The sequence below is a fragment of the Oratosquilla oratoria genome, chromosome 27 (genome assembly GCF_046742065.1).
Source record: "Oratosquilla oratoria isolate Oo_2021 chromosome 27, ASM4674206v1, whole genome shotgun sequence".
NCBI lineage: Eukaryota > Metazoa > Arthropoda > Malacostraca > Stomatopoda > Squillidae > Oratosquilla > Oratosquilla oratoria.
This window is the reverse complement of record NC_134803.1, coordinates 49988448-50006097: the sequence shown is the minus strand read 5'-3', so window position 1 is coordinate 50006097 and position 17650 is coordinate 49988448. Positions and strand designations below refer to the sequence as shown.

At 42.8% G+C, this 17650-nt stretch overlaps 1 protein-coding gene across 6 annotated transcripts in view; it reads right to left on the bottom strand.

The window, feature by feature from the left end:
- Window positions 1-1094: 1094 nt before the first annotated feature.
- The window catches only part of stan (Protocadherin-like wing polarity protein stan), a 343319-nt gene continuing 326763 nt past the window's right edge, over window positions 1095-17650 (bottom strand). For 4 of the 6 annotated variants that reach the window (XM_076210584.1, XM_076210585.1, XM_076210588.1 and 1 more), the window contains exons 34-35: window positions 16180-16432; window positions 1095-6181 (exon numbers count right to left, since the gene is read on the bottom strand). In XM_076210584.1, the coding sequence (XP_076066699.1) occupies window positions 6154-6181; window positions 16180-16432 (281 nt within the window). In that variant the 3' untranslated portion in view covers window positions 1095-6153. Of the gene's footprint in view, window positions 6182-13869; window positions 13937-16179; window positions 16433-17650 lie in introns of all 6 variants that reach the window. The other 2 variants (XM_076210587.1, XM_076210586.1) reach the window with 2 other exon arrangements.

Genomic DNA, 17650 nt, shown 5'->3' with positions numbered 1-17650 from the left:
CTAACCCAACTTTAACCTAATCCAGACCAATATTACTAACCCAAACTAGCTTAACCCATCCTAATCTAACCTGAACCCAATTTATCCTACCCTAACCTTACTCAATGTAACCCAACCTAAACTAAACCTAAAACACCTACCCTAACCAAACCTATCTCAAACTATCCTAACCAAACCTAACTTGAGTGAAATGGATGGGAGTGAATACTTGCTTTTTGACTTGGCTACTTCCCATGTAAAGGGGAAAAAAAAAATTGTATATAGATAAAGTTAGGTTGGTTGCCAAGTTATTGGAAAAGGGTTGAAATTGGGAACAGTACAGTAAAGAGACTGGAGTAATTGGAAAGAAGACTGACAGAGGGATTGGGAAAGGGATTTCAGTCAAGGCTGGCAAATTGTTGGGAAAAGGTCAAGAAAGGGAATGTTAGTGCTGGGTAGAGTTTAGGACTTGAGTAAGGAGGGGGATTGTGGTACACAAATGGGGTGAAGGGGATGAAAAAGGGTTAGTACTGGAATTGGAACTCGAAGAAGTTGATACATACATACATATACCAAGGGCTTTTTCCTTGGTATATATGTATAGGATTTAGCCAAAGTCAAAGGCATGAATCCAGTCCCACCCATTTCGTCCCTGCATACTCCACTGCTATTCACTATCCCTCACTTCCTTTTTTCTTGGCTCTTCATGGATGGTGGGTCATCCCTGCATTTTGCCCATTGCACTGGGTCAGAAGCAATGTAGCAAGACACAACATATCCATAGCAAGGCTGCTTCATTTAATCAGCAACCCCCCTCTCTGTACCCTCATGCAGAAAAAGAGAAGACAGAAAAATCCTGTTGGGCCATGTCAAAATATCATTCACACATACTCCCTAACTCCCCATCCCCCACCCACTCCTTTCCATGTATCACAGCATCATCCATACACAACCATTCTTCGCTCATCCCTATCTTCTGTCTTCTCCCTTTCTTCCTCAACAGACCTCAAGTTGGTATTTAGGATAAACAGAGGGTGGAAAAGGCTTCAGGTTCAAGAGAGGCTGAGATTTTTATTTCTATGTTTGCTCATCCCCTCTGAGTAAAAGAGTCAGTCATAGCTTGGAATGTTTATTTCTCTGTACAGCACTATATACATACAATACCAAATTATTTGTACTTGAAAAGCAAAAGGAAAATGCATGAGGACCCAGTGGGTGGGTGAATGGGTGGGATTTGATCACCCAAATGCATGGGGTGGAAATGAATGAAAGGTCCATAAGGACCAGCGATGATTTGGGGTTTACAAAGATGATGAGAACACATTCGAAGAGGGAAACTGTCTTTGACTGCATTATTTACATTAAATACAAGAATTATACAAGTTCACTTATCAAACATCACTAGAATAATTAAATCAAGTAAGATAATTATTGAACAAACATCAATGACAACATCGACAAAAAGACTCATCTCAAATGGCAACAGAATAAAAATTGGTTTCTTCTTTCTTTGAACACTGAAAGATCCAGCCAGCCAGGGCCCAGAGTTTAGTTATCATAAATGCATCACTGCCTGTGTTGCTGCCAGAAAGTCAGTGACACTGCACCATCATCATCATCATCCACAGACATGTTACAACAAGTGTCATTATTGTCAACAGAACTACTACTGTACTGGCAGTGTTGCCACCAGAGTAATCACAATCTTGGTACAAATTTGCTTAGGTATAATGTATATGTTTGCAATGCAATAAGGGCATAACATTCTCCTGCTGGTAGTAGCATAAGAGGATTAGGAGGGGGAAGAAAATGAGAAGTAAAAAAAAAAAAAAAAAAAAAAAAGAATTAGTGTTAGAATCAAAGAATTTTTAACCACCACCATGACAGTGACAGGTGATGGGGCGGTGAAAGGACAAGGCAGGGCATTCATAACAGAAACAGAACAGCCTTGAAACATGAAGAAACCCTCAGAAGAAGCGAGATATCAGGAGCAGCAGGAGAAACAACCTCACCCCTTGGGAAAGTGTAATACAATATTAAGAGTTTGTGTCTCCCTGAATCCATATGGATAGCATAATAATTACTTCATTAAGTTTCATTGATTGGAAACCTGCAGTCCGACAGTGGCTTAAAATGGGTTTGTGGTCTCCCACAGATCCCCCTAGGAAAAGAAATTTGGATTAATCTATAGGTTTATTATGTATATTGTTTTTTTACTGTATTCACTTGGCTGTGCTTGTGCTGTGGTGACATGGACGAGTGCAATTGAAGGGTCTTGTGTAGAGCTGTGCCTATGATTTCCATGACCTCTTCTTAGGGAGAATTTTGGTTTCTGAATGTAGATGTTCTATTAGGTTGATTTTGGTGTATCTGGTTATTATTCTTAGTGCCTTATTTTGTGTTATACAGTATGTGGGATATCTTTGCTTTTCTTGATTGTTTGGAATCATGTTGTACTGCAGCTAAGTGTGGTCCTTCCAAGTTGTTTGTATACTATGTTTGTATTCCTTCTGCTGGCCAAAACCTGTGCTTTCTACCGATCTTAGTATGTTCAGTTTCTTGTTAGTTCTCACTGTCAGGTCCTTGAGTGGTAAGGACATGTGCATATCAAAAGTGAAACCTAGGATTTTAGGGCTTTTGTCCAATGGTAGAAGTTGGCTATTCAATTTGGGTCTTAGGTGTTTCTCTTGAAAGAGGTGACCATGTATGTTTTGATACCCAAGAGAGCAATGTTGCAGTGGATTGTAGTGAAGAAAAAAGAGGATGAGAGACAAAAGGTTTTGGAAGAAATTATTCCCTGAGGGTGTGAAAACAGGGATGGAGGAGAGCATGGGTAAGTCAATAGAGTTGAATGATATGAGATATGGTCACTATGAGTAGATTGGAATAAATGTAGTGTAGTAGTGACTAGTGAGGAATAATAATACCTGTTGCCTCAAGTTTCACTGACTGGAAGCCTGCAGCCCTACAGTGGCTGACAATAGTCCTTATGCTCTCCCCCTGTACCTCTCTGAGAAGAAATGCTGGACTTTTTAATGAGTGTGTGATTATTTCTATGTCATTGGCTTATAGGAATAGGAGAGGAACAGCTGCTAGTTGTCAACTCTTCTTATGTGAAAAAGTGGAGGAAATACCATCAAAGATGACAGTGATCTTGGTCCTAATCAGGTGATTGAGTATCCCTTTCAGAAGGTGAGTGTTGCATGATTATGAAAATGGGTAACAGGGAGATAATTTCTCTCCAACATGCTGAAGTTTGTCACTGATCATAATACTGAGGAAAATGAAAATAAAGCAAGAAATTAAGCATGAATAAAGGACAAATGCAAGTATGAACTGAATGGAATGGTACAGATGGATGGCAATGTGCTGCAAATGCTCAGGTGGGTTATGACCTTAATTACTGGTAAACAAAGTAGCAGACATACATTGTGAGGGGCTGTATGATGAAGATTAGAAAGTGAATCTACTGGTGCGGGAAGACTAGGACAGGTGACATAGGAAGTATAAAGTACAGAAAAAAAAAAATAATAATAATAATAATAATGCAGGTGGGGAGGGGAGAGGAGGGAAAGATAGAGGGACAGAAATAAAAGGGAGAGGCAAATTAAGTCTCTACCATGACAAAGGACACATAATAAGAGTGTCTAGTAGTATAGGTATCTACTGTATTTAGCTCCTTTCTGAGAGGCAAAGGAAAAGGTTTCACTTTGTGCTGCTTTGTTCAACCAAGAGGAATATTTTGAACAAGTTAATGATTGTCCAAGGTGTCTTACTCATTGTCATCACTACCACCAGCTGATGTATATTCTGTAACTACGGCAAAGCTGTGGCCACTACAGGCAGGCAGGCAGGAGGGCAAGCAATTGAAGTATAGTGGGGTTATTTTCACCCCTCTGGCACAGAAACAGAGCCTCCTTCCCAATGTTAAATGATTTCATTCTTCTAGGGGCTAGCTCCTATAATGATAGGTTAAACAAGGATAACATCTTGGTGGGTCTTGGCATGCAACATACTGTCATGATACATTTATACATGAATTGCTTTGCTATGGTATACATACATACATGTTCATATGGGCTAAATCTTAAGGAGCTTTTGCATAAATCCTGTTTCACATCTACAGACACTTGAAATTGAGAAATAAATCTGACAGACATCATGAATTTTCACTGGTAACATGTGCAGCACATAAAATATTGTCTCAGATCTTCTCTATTCTCCTTCTAGTTGAATCTTTGCCCACAGATAATTATGTCTCTCACAGCAATCCCAATGGGATACAGATATACTGTACTTGACAATGATAACAAAGTGTGTGTTAATTCAAATTTGGGTACATACAGACCAACCTTGGTGAGCATATGACATAGAATACTCTTGTTGTATATTAATGCATGGAATTAGATGTGCAGGCATTTTCCAACTAATCAATTCATTGCCCTGGTTCTCTTGTAGGAGACCAATCAATATATTAAGAAATTATTATCTTACAAATTACTGAGCACACACATGGTAACCAATGTTCTTGTAGCTTCGTGTCCACTTTTTCTTACAAGTACAAATTTCACTTCCAGCAGGCTACAAATGATTAGTTTTCTACAGTTCTTCTTGTTTCAGACTCATCAATCTTTCTTGGCACAGAAGTCCACCTGTAGGCTCCAGAGTAATGCCTGTTTAAATGCTCTCTTAAGCAAAAAGGCAGGCAGGCAGACAGGTTGGCACATTTGCAATTGCCTTCCTGTTCTTAGGTTCAGCAGTGTCATTTGAAATTTGGCAGAGAGGTTATCTGGGAGTCATCTTGACTACAGTCATGCAGTGAGGATATCGTGACTGCCTGCCTGTCTGCTCTGGACTGCGCTGTGCATACACATATAAAACTTGAACAGGTTTATATATCCAGCCAAATATCTACCTATATATTGAGTCACAGAACAAATTATTTCATAAATCAAGGACCCCAGTGGGGGGCACTTGCAAATACGTGTTCACCTGTTTGCACACAACACCCTAAAGGTTTGCAAGCACATAGGCACTTACAGGCTGGTAGTACTTCCAATCAATCTTTGGTCTGGATGGAGAGTTAAAAATGTACATGAAAGGAACTTAATGATATGAGTGCAAGGAAGCCAATCTTCATTGATTATGAAATTAATTAATGAGTGCATGTCACTTTGCACAACTATACTTGTGACCTCATGGGGAATCAGATGGATAGGACAACGGTAGCTGAATAGTTTGCAGATACACATACAGTAACACGTTCATTCCATCAACAAGAACGATTACTGTTGTGTAACAATAGCTTTATATACTCAACTGCATTCTCGTATATATGTCATTTATCAGTCATATATTATGCACACGAATTGTACATGGATGAAATATGCAAACATATATTGCTTATTTCAGATAAAGGTTCTGGAGTTAATATATTTCATAATAATATGACACAACAACAAAGATCTGAGTATTTTATCTTTACTCACTTCAGCAAGTCTAGTTACTTTTTCTTGCAAGTTCTCTTTTCATTATAACTGTTCACAATTCTTTCCCAAAGTCTCACCCGTCCTGACCCAACCTAACCCCTTCTTGCAATCCCACTGTCCCTTCCAATATTTGTCATGTTTGTGATAAATGAAATCTTGTTTTTCTTGGCTGAACTTCTGCTTGTGGCTGACTTCACAGAAGTCAGCAGATAGCTTCACCGTCGTCGTCGTAGTCATTGTTGTCAACTATCTCCGGGAAAGTCGACGAACATCGTCTACTCACCCTCTTTATGCGCAAATATTGCACTGACTTCTCATAATAAGAAAATAGTGATTTCTTAAGTACCAAATGGTTCCCAAGTATAAATACCGTAAACCTAGTTAATTACACACAAATGGCTACACATGACTAAATCAAACCGTCCTAAACATCACGAATGGGGTACGTCCCTGTGGGGTTTGCTTGCCTGCTTCAGCTTAATTGGACACTAACACTGTTCACATGTCTTCACTGCTGCAGAACCACCACATTTCGTTTCGACTCCCATGGCTTTGGCATCGCATCAGTACTCCGTCCAAAAACTAGACGTTAAGTTCTTTAAGTTCTCCCAAAGTGTTTTGGGAAAGTCCTCGTTTTCTGTCTTGGAGCAACAGGGGTGACCTCAGGAGTGTACCCCGCGTAATGTCAGACGGTCGTTTCAGTACTGTCGCGGCTGGAAGAAGAAAAAATAAATTAAAAATCACCACAAACACACACGAAAGTGAACTACTGCACACCTAAAACTTATAAATAATCTAAAGAAAACTACACCAAATAACTAACAATTATACCATGCATGTTGCTTACGAAATAATAATCGACAATCAAGGAGATCATTTCTGTACTTCTGAATGAACAGAATGTGTACATACATACATATACCAAGGCTTTTTCCCCCTTCCAAGGGAGGTAGCCAAAAAGGGAAAGGCATAAAAACACTCCCACCCATTTCATCCCCAAATACACTCCACACCCCTCCCACCCTTCCTCTCATCTGAGCACCTCCTGGATGACGGGTCATCCCTGCACCCCGCCCACCGCCCTGGGTCAGAAGCAGTGTCGCAAGACACAGTACATCCACAGCAAGGCCGCTTCATTTAATCGGCGACCCCCCCTCTCCGTCCCCCTTTGCATATAAGGAGAGGACGGGGAGAAATCCCTTCGGGCTGCGTCAAAATTTACTCACACATACTACCCCACCCCCCACCCCCCCGCCCATTCCTCCTCATGCAGTCACAACATCATCCATATACAACCATTCTCCACTCACCTCTGTCTTCCGTCCTCTCCCTTCCTTCCTCAACAGACATTCCCCTCTTCCCCAAAGCCCCCTTCACCCCATCCATCCACCTCATCCTAGGACGTCCCCTCATGTTCACTCCCTCCACATCTGCCTTCCATACCTCTTTTACTAGTCTTTCTTCACTCATTCTTTCCATGTGTCCAAACCATCCTAATATTCTTTCATCAACCCTCTCTCCCAAATCCTTTTTCACCCCTGTTCTCCTCCTCACCTCCTCATTTCTCACTCTATCTAGCCTAGTAACCCCCGCCATACTTCTCAGACACGTCATCTCAAACACATTCAAACTCCTTCTCTCTTCTTCTCTTATGTTCCACGTTTCTGCCCCATACAGTGCTGTTGGCACAATCACTCCTTCATACAGAATGTGTACTTTGGTTATTTATGACGTGATTGTTGTGATGCAGTGTATCACGTTACATGATCGACAGCTTCACATACAAGAGGACGCAATTAGGAAACAACTAGCCACTCGTAGTTTCCAGGCAAACGGACACCCCCCATAAAAAAAAAAACTCGCCTTTACAAGTTATTTCAAATCTGAAACAAGTTCGGCCATAGTGTACAATCGTGTAAGACAATTCATGCCCCTCTTATTTGCCGTATTTTCAAACCACTGTGGTTTTCACAGTATATGAAACAAACTAGACGAAGAGACATCAGTCGGTTGGAGCGTCGATGTTTGCCCTGGTCCCAACCAACTTCGTAAATCTCTGTTCTTTTCGGGAAGAGGCAGAGATGACAGGACCAGACAGACCTGTCTATGGTCTCAAGATCTTAAGACAGAGAAATCAAGTCAAGGAGAGACGGTAGGCAGGCATGCAGACAGGCAAATACGGGACTACATACGAGCAAGCAAGCATCGATACCTTAGGCTGAAGCATATACGATAACATCGCGTCATCTTTTTACCTCTTTCCTCATTATGTTTGTATGTGTGTGTGGGGTGGGGAACCTGTGGTGATCAGGACAAATATGATAACATAGTACGCCTACATACAACGTTGTGACAACATTGGAGATAATGAACATCAGTGTCAAAAGAGAAATTTTGTTATGCATCACACAAGAATGATACACGGTATGCTAACATAAACATCATCTCGTGCACACACATCGACTAGGAGACTGACCACTGGCCATAACGGTGGATGTTTTGTACTTTTAATGGATTTTTATATTTTGAATGGATGTTTTGTATTTTTTACACATCCATACCAGCCAGAGAAAACATCACTGTGCTGAAAACCAGTTGAATTCTTGGTTCTGATTGGTGTTTTTCTTCCCACCGACTGTGATGATGACACTTTATAATGTGTTCCAGCAACATCGACTGAGGTGTCTCTCTCCATTACCGTTTTCCCTGAACATAAGACGCTACTGGCTGACTTATGCCATGGATAAGAAAGCAGCAAGAAGACAAATTAACAATTCTTCACTTCGTGCTTGGCCAAGGGACCTCTCAACTCAATAAAAGGCTGTGAATAACGCGAATATTTCTAACAAACTTGAAGGGTGTTGCCAGATGGGGTGTGAAGTCGTGACTCAAGACAAAGACCCCAGAAGAGCATCTGGTCTTCAATGACCTCGAGACTCCAGAAGAGCATCTGGTCTTCAATGACCTTGAGACTCCAGAAGAGCATCTGGTCTTCAATGACCTCGAGACTACAGAAGAGCATCTGGTCTTCAATGACTTCGAGACTCCAGAAGAGCATCTGGTCTTCAATGACCTCGAGACTCCAGAAGAACATCTGGTCTTCAATGACCTCGAGACTCCAGAAGAGCATCTGGTCTTCAATGACTTCGAGACTCCAGAAGAGCATCTGGTCTTCAATGACTTCGAGACTCCAGAAGAACATCTGGTCTTCAATGACTTCGAGACTCCAGAAGAGCATCTGGTCTTCAATGACTTCGAGACTCCAGAAGAGCATCTGGTCTTCAATGACCTTGAGACTCCAGAAGAGCATCTGGTCTTCAATGACTTCGAGACTCCAGAAGAGCATCTGGTCTTCAATGACCTCGAGACTCCAGAAGAGCATCTGGTCTTCAATGACCTCGAGACTTCAGAAGAACATCTGGTCTTCAATGACCTCGAGACTCCAGAAGAACATCTGGTCTTCAATGACCTCGAGACTCCAGAAGAGCATCTGATCTTCAATGACTTCGAGACTCCAGAAGAGCATCTGGTCTTCAATGACCTCGAGACTCCAGAAGAACATCTGGTCTTCAATGACCTCGAGACTCCAGAAGAGCATCTGGTCTTCAATGACTTCGAGACTCCAGAAGAGCATCTGGTCTTCAATGACCTCGAGACTCCAGAAGAACATCTGGTCTTCAATGACCTCGAGACTCCAGAAGAGCATCTGGTCTTCAATGACCTCGAGACTTCAGAAGAGCATCTGGTCTTCAATGACCTCGAGACTCTAGAAGAACATCTGGTCTTCAATGACCTCGAGACTCCAGAAGAACATCTGGTCTTCAATGACCTCGAGACTCCAGAAGAACATCTGGTCTTCAATGACTTCGAGACTCCAGAAGAGCATCTGGTCTTCAATGACCTCGAGACTCCAGAAGAACATCTGGTCTTCAATGACCTCGAGACTCCAGAAGAGCATCTGGTCTTCAATGACCTTGAGACTCCAGAAGAGCATCTGGTCTTCAATGACCTCGAGACTACAGAAGAGCATCTGGTCTTCAATGACTTCGAGACTCCAGAAGAGCATCTGGTCTTCAATGACCTCGAGACTCCAGAAGAACATCTGGTCTTCAATGACCTCGAGACTCCAGAAGAGCATCTGGTCTTCAATGACTTCGAGACTCCAGAAGAGCATCTGGTCTTCAATGACTTCGAGACTCCAGAAGAACATCTGGTCTTCAATGACTTCGAGACTCCAGAAGAGCATCTGGTCTTCAATGACTTCGAGACTCCAGAAGAGCATCTGGTCTTCAATGACCTTGAGACTCCAGAAGAGCATCTGGTCTTCAATGACCTCGAGACTCCAGAAGAGTATCTGGTCTTCAATGACTTCGAGACTCCAGAAGAGCATCTGGTCTTCAATGACCTCGAGACTCCAGAAGAGCATCTGGTCTTCAATGACCTCGAGACTTCAGAAGAACATCTGGTCTTCAATGACCTCGAGACTCCAGAAGAACATCTGGTCTTCAATGACCTCGAGACTCCAGAAGAGCATCTGATCTTCAATGACTTCGAGACTCCAGAAGAGCATCTGGTCTTCAATGACCTCGAGACTCCAGAAGAACATCTGGTCTTCAATGACCTCGAGACTCCAGAAGAACATCTGGTCTTCAATGACTTCGAGACTCCAGAAGAGCATCTGGTCTTCAATGACCTCGAGACTCCAGAAGAACATCTGGTCTTCAATGACCTCGAGACTCCAGAAGAACATCTGGTCTTCAATGACCTCGAGACTTCAGAAGAGCATCTGGTCTTCAATGACCTCGAGACTCTAGAAGAACATCTGGTCTTCAATGACCTCGAGACTCCAGAAGAACATCTGGTCTTCAATGACCTCGAGACTCCAGAAGAACATCTGGTCTTCAATGACTTCGAGACTCCAGAAGAGCATCTGGTCTTCAATGACCTCGAGACTCCAGAAGAACATCTGGTCTTCAATGACCTCGAGACTCCAGAAGAGCATCTGGTCTTCAATGACCTTGAGACTCCAGAAGAGCATCTGGTCTTCAATGACCTCGAGACTACAGAAGAGCATCTGGTCTTCAATGACTTCGAGACTCCAGAAGAGTATCTGGTCTTCAATGACCTCGAGACTCCAGAAGAACATCTGGTCTTCAATGACCTCGAGACTCCAGAAGAGCATCTGGTCTTCAATGACTTCGAGACTCCAGAAGAGCATCTGGTCTTCAATGACTTCGAGACTCCAGAAGAACATCTGGTCTTCAATGACTTCGAGACTCCAGAAGAGCATCTGGTCTTCAATGACTTCGAGACTCCAGAAGAGCATCTGGTCTTCAATGACCTTGAGACTCCAGAAGAGCATCTGGCCTTCAATGACCTCGAGACTCCAGAAGAGCATCTGGTCTTCAATGACCTCGAGACTCCAGAAGAGCATCTGGTCTTCAATGACCTCGAGACTTCAGAAGAACATCTGGTCTTCAATGACCTCGAGACTCCAGAAGAACATCTGGTCTTCAATGACCTCGAGACTCCAGAAGAGCATCTGATCTTCAATGACTTCGAGACTCCAGAAGAGCATCTGGTCTTCAATGACCTCGAGACTCCAGAAGAACATCTGGTCTTCAATGACCTCGAGACTCCAGAAGAACATCTGGTCTTCAATGACTTCGAGACTCCAGAAGAGCATCTGGTCTTCAATGACCTCGAGACTCCAGAAGAACATCTGGTCTTCAATGACCTCGAGACTCCAGAAGAACATCTGGTCTTCAATGACCTCGAGACTTCAGAAGAGCATCTGGTCTTCAATGACCTCGAGACTCTAGAAGAATATCTGGTCTTCAATGACCTCGAGACTCCAGAAGAGCATCTGGTCTTCAATGACCTCGAGACTCCAGAAGAACATCTGGTCTTCAATGACTTCGAGACTCCAGAAGAGCATCTGGTCTTCAATGACCTCGAGACTCCAGAAGAACATCTGGTCTTCAATGACCTCGAGACTCCAGAAGAGCATCTGGTCTTCAATGACCTTGAGACTCCAGAAGAGCATCTGGTCTTCAATGACCTCGAGACTACAGAAGAGCATCTGGTCTTCAATGACTTCGAGACTCCAGAAGAGCATCTGGTCTTCAATGACCTCGAGACTCCAGAAGAACATCTGGTCTTCAATGACCTCGAGACTCCAGAAGAGCATCTGGTCTTCAATGACTTCGAGACTCCAGAAGAGCATCTGGTCTTCAATGACTTCGAGACTCCAGAAGAACATCTGGTCTTCAATGACTTCGAGACTCCAGAAGAGCATCTGGTCTTCAATGACTTCGAGACTCCAGAAGAGCATCTGGTCTTCAATGACCTTGAGACTCCAGAAGAGCATCTGGTCTTCAATGACCTCGAGACTCCAGAAGAGCATCTGGTCTTCAATGACTTCGAGACTCCAGAAGAGCATCTGGTCTTCAATGACCTCGAGACTCCAGAAGAGCATCTGGTCTTCAATGACCTCGAGACTTCAGAAGAACATCTGGTCTTCAATGACCTCGAGACTCCAGAAGAACATCTGGTCTTCAATGACCTCGAGACTCCAGAAGAGCATCTGATCTTCAATGACTTCGAGACTCCAGAAGAGCATCTGGTCTTCAATGACCTCGAGACTCCAGAAGAACATCTGGTCTTCAATGACCTCGAGACTCCAGAAGAACATCTGGTCTTCAATGACTTCGAGACTCCAGAAGAGCATCTGGTCTTCAATGACCTCGAGACTCCAGAAGAACATCTGGTCTTCAATGACCTCGAGACTCCAGAAGAACATCTGGTCTTCAATGACCTCGAGACTTCAGAAGAGCATCTGGTCTTCAATGACCTCGAGACTCTAGAAGAACATCTGGTCTTCAATGACCTCGAGACTCCAGAAGAACATCTGGTCTTCAATGACCTCGAGACTCCAGAAGAACATCTGGTCTTCAATGACTTCGAGACTCCAGAAGAGCATCTGGTCTTCAATGACCTCGAGACTCCAGAAGAACATCTGGTCTTCAATGACCTCGAGACTCCAGAAGAGCATCTGGTCTTCAATGACCTCGAGACTCCAGAAGAGCATTTGGTCTTCAATGGCCTTCTGGGTGTAACCGATAAAACCAACAGGGTCCTCCAGCGACAGAGCATATGACTTTTTTTCCCAAAGTGTTAAGAAAAAAACAAAAAAACAGATTGGGTAGGGGACATTCTTAAATGACAAGTGCAGCAATATATAAACAATTTCACAACCAACTGAGCAAACTGCAAGTCACCGTCATCAGTTGTGCTGCTCAATAACGATAGGAAAAACAAGTACCCGGAGGAAAAAAAAAGCACATCTGTAACAAGCAAACACAAACTGCCATTACTTCTCTGTATCATAACAAAACAACTTTTTGTCGATAAGAAACAGATAAACGCTGTACCTGAGCAATTTCTCAATGTAAGCGAGGAACGTGCACAAGCACACACACACGCACGCACACAGATTTGCTCAAGGGCGACAGTAAGGATGAGCAGCGTTAGTGATGTTTTCAAGCCCTGAACGGGTACTGATCTCGAGTCTGCGACTCTGCGTCGTCACAAGCCCTCGGTGACTCACCACTACTCCAACAAGCATGCGTTTGCGCATGCGCACATCTGGAGGGCCGATGGCCCAAATTTGAATAAGGAAAAACAACCAAACAACTTTTTGTACTAATAATTCACAGATCATGCAGTCTGATGCTAGAAGACCTTCAGAATAGAACAATGTTCCTTACATTAGACACTGTGAGATATAAAACGCCGAGATCATAACAGGCAACATAAACACAAACTAAGACAAAATTTATGTAACACCGAATCTAAATATAAAGGAAATTAGGTAAAAAAATGCGGGTTGATAAGGCTTTGATTCTGAAGAAACTACGAGACAATAACACTATAATAGTGACAATAGTGATGACAATAATTATTATAATAATAATCATAACAGCAATAACAGTTATTGTAATAATAATGATAATAATAATAATGAACAGCAACAACAACAATAACAATGATAATAATGATAATAATAATAATAATAATAATAATAATAATGATAATAATAATAATAATAATAATTAATATTAATAATAATGATAATAATAATAATAATGAAGATAATAATAATAATGGTAGTAATGATAATAATGTGTTGCTTTGAGTTTCACTTGATGGAAACCCTCAGCCCCACAGCGACTGACAACGATCATATATATATATATATATATATATATATATATATATATATATATATATCCCTCACATATAAACATACACAGCTTGTGTTTAAGACATTCATTTGTAATCCTACATCACGGCTTTAATGAAACTAATCCCACTACACCAACGAGTTTCCACGTGGTACCTTCAGTCACGTGGTGCTCTCATCCCCACATGATACCTTTATTCATATGTCCTCGTACACGTCCTCCCTGCAGCAGCAGCGTCGAGCACAGACCAAAAGAGAATTTAGTTAAAAATCGGGGTCTAAAAGGGGCCTGGCGACGCAGCAACAGTCGTGGCGGATTGGGGACGGGCGGTTAGTTGGTTGGTTGATTGGTCCAGAGAGGTTATGATGTTTTAAACACGTTAACAAGAACAAAAACTGTCTCTGGGTTGGGCGAGACGAGACGGGCTGTGTTGTCCGCAGGGTGGCGTCTCCCGCGCGTCGCGTCTCGCGCCAACAGTTCCTCAACAACCATCGTGCCGCAACGACAACCAGGTGTATACAAAGCATACATATTGTACATAATATACTGGAAGGCTCATGGGTGTGGGTGTGGGTGCGGGCATGCAGCCGCGCAAGTGCATGCGTGAAAACCGGATAACTTTTGGCGGTTTCAAGTGATCGATCATAGGAAAGGGTGATTTCACGTTGGTGGAGAAAGGGAGTCGTGACAGGGTTGGCACAACATGCAACAGGGACCAAGTTAAAACCAATGAGGTTGTGCATGCACGTTCTTCAGTGCACGTGCTCTTCTTCTTGACTAGACTAGGACCTGTGGGGCCACAGATGTGTCAAATTGGGACAGCATATCTTCACACGCATGAGCACTTATGCTAATGTATGCACATTAATGTAATGTAATCAGTAATATATGCTGCTTCGAGTTTCACTAACTGGAAACCCGCAGCTCCACAGTGGGTAGCAACAGTCCTTAGCCCATCTCATAGTCTTTGGCAAGAATCTTTGGACTGTCGTTTATGTTGTGTTAATGTCAAACTGTTTCTGTATCATCAGCTTGTAGTATTTGAAATGGGGGTGGGGAGTTGATGCCAGTTGTCAGCTCTTTTTGTGTGAGAGTATGGAGAAAACACAACGCTGATATAGAAAATTGTTGTGCCCGGTTCTGTGGGCGTCTACTCCGTCTCCTCTACCTTGGGTTGTCTCTTGTGGGTGGGATCAACATCAGAGAGTCATGCCACATGTCCATCCAACCGGAGTTGATGACCACAAATTACACCGGTAATAAGCCTAGAATGAGTGTTACAGAACAGTCTCTGTTTGGTTTGATATCCCATGATTCCCCGAATACACTTGGCAGCAAAAACGTTGAGATGCCTCCTCAAGTCAGTTTTCAATGTCCATGTCTCACACCCATACAGCAAGAATGGGAACACAATCGACCTGAAGATTCGGATCTTAGTTTTCCTGTGTATCATGAAAAATGTCAATCCTTTGAAGGACCTTCTGATAGGACTTACCTCTGTTATATATTACACTGTCAAACTATGCAATTTTTTCCCGATACCTCGATGTCCTTGCTACTTGCATGAACAGACTGAACTGTGTCATCTAGTAAGCTCCCAAACGGCTGGACTTTTGTTTTGGTCCAAGAGACCTGGAATACCATTGGTCTAGCTTCCCTATGCAGTGACTCGAGGACTTCTAATGACTCCGCAAGAAGTTGAGCATCATCGACAAAGACAAGGTCGGTGACCTTAGTGTTACCAATGGATGCATCACAGTGACATTGATCGACAATTTTGTCTATTTTTCAGTCCATGCAGGTGTTGATATGTGCTGGGGCGAGGACGTATCCTTATTTCATTCCTGAATTAACAGGAAAGAAGTCGGGGACATACTTCACAGCACTCTGTCTCAGAGTACAAGCCACATATGAAGTCAATATTCCTCACGAGAAACCTAAGGTCTATCAGAAAGTCCCTGAACACTTCCGCGATGAACGAAGTCAAACACATTGAGGACGTAGACTCGTCTACTCCCCCCCCACGTTGGAATTCGTGCTGGATGGAGGTATAGAATAACGAATCTTTCACTTTGCATATATGGCGTCCAGACATGGAACTTATGGTTGAAGGGAAGGGCTGACACTTTCAACATTTCTCTCTATCAGCTCTGATCGTATTTCCTCCAGCTTTTCACACAAGAAGTGACAACTGGCGACTACTTCTCCCTCTTACTAACATAAGCCAATGGCATAAAAAAGTTCCACACCGATACAATACAGACAATAGCCCAATGACTCTTCCCAGAGAGATCTATAGGAAGGCCCGAGGACTGGTGTGTGTGTGTGTGTGTGTGTGTGTGTGTGTGTGTGTGTGTGTGTGTGTAAATATATACACTATGATATGTATCTATAAACACATTTATAACTACACATACTACTTTTAATACATCTATACATAGCTCTACTCAAATGCAACTACTTACTCTGAGTCTGAGAGCGTGATGGATGTGATGGGTGGCACCCTATGGGCGGCCAACAGAGAGGGAATGTTAGAAGAGGGAGGAGGAAGGGGTGGAGGAGGGGGAGGAGGGTCTGAAGGGGAAAGGTTCAGGTTGTTGACATCCACACTGGTGGCGTCACTTGCGGTTTTGAAGTCCCCTGAGGCCATGACGTCAGCAGAAGAGGAAGTGACGTCAGCAGGGGCCACTGGGGCTGGCAGGGCTTCAGGGCTCATGTCTGCCGAAGAGAGACCAAGGAGGAACCAAGTCAGGTCAGGTCAAGTCAGGGTCAGGGGTGGTGTTCCAGTTCTTGTGTCTTAACCCATTCAACTCCGATGACAAGATGTCTTGTCATTTGGTCAAATAAAACAAAAAATCATAAAACACCAAAATGTTTGATCAAACACCAGAAAAATATGACGTCAATCCTCGCAGCGAAGCGAGGACTGACGTCATATTTTTCTGGTGTTTGATCAAACATTTTGGTGTTTTATGATTTTTTGTTTTATTTGACCCAATGACAAGACATCTTGTCATCGGAGTTGAATGGGTTAAGGGGTTTTGGATGGTTTTGCAGGCAGGCAGGCAGGTCAAACGAACCAATCTCTAGTTATTAAGGGCAACAGGAATTTCTTGTCTCCGAAGTATCTCCGATTCTCCAATTCCCAAGTGGCACTCACTTGAACAACAAACTTTTGTTGTCCACTTTCGTCAAATGCGTAGTGCATTGTTCCACCATTTGCGGTTTTATAAAATTACACAAGACGACGTGTTTTATGAATTTTGTTTCAGTTAAGGGCGTGAAGCTTCATATAGCTGAAGACAACAGGTCAATCGAACACAAAATTTCTCCTTCAACTGCATGAAATAATTTGTTCTTTGTCAAAAAAAGTCATAAGTACACGTCACCGTGTTAACGGGACTAAAGAAACAAGACTTGAACATCAAAGTTTTTGAGCATTTCAAAGAACTTGAGCGTAGCCTGAAATGATATTTCAGGAGGTATGATTTTCTCGCTGCAACCCACTTGCGTTTAAGCCTCGTTTACATGGGGCAAGTTGAGAGGCAAGTCAAGTGTGCAAGTTACTTGAACTGAAGAGGAAATCGAGCAAGTACGTGTTCACACAGGTCACTTATCTCTGAATTGGCCTGTGGCAACATGTACTTACTCGCTTTCCTCTCCGTTTCAGGTAATTTGCACACTTGACTTGCCTCTCAACTTGCCCCGTGTAAACGAGGCTTTAGTAGAGGTATAGATCACTTCAAATCTGTGTCCATTGTGGTATCGGGTCAGATAAGTGGATTGAAGTACGCTTTCAGGTTGTTTACCGAGACTTGCTAGAAGAATCGGAGATCTTTCGGTAGGCAAAGAAAACGGTGTGGAAGGTGATGATGGAGTTAAAAACTGATGGTGGTAGTTACGGTGCAGGATTTATCATCAAACAAAACGCGTATA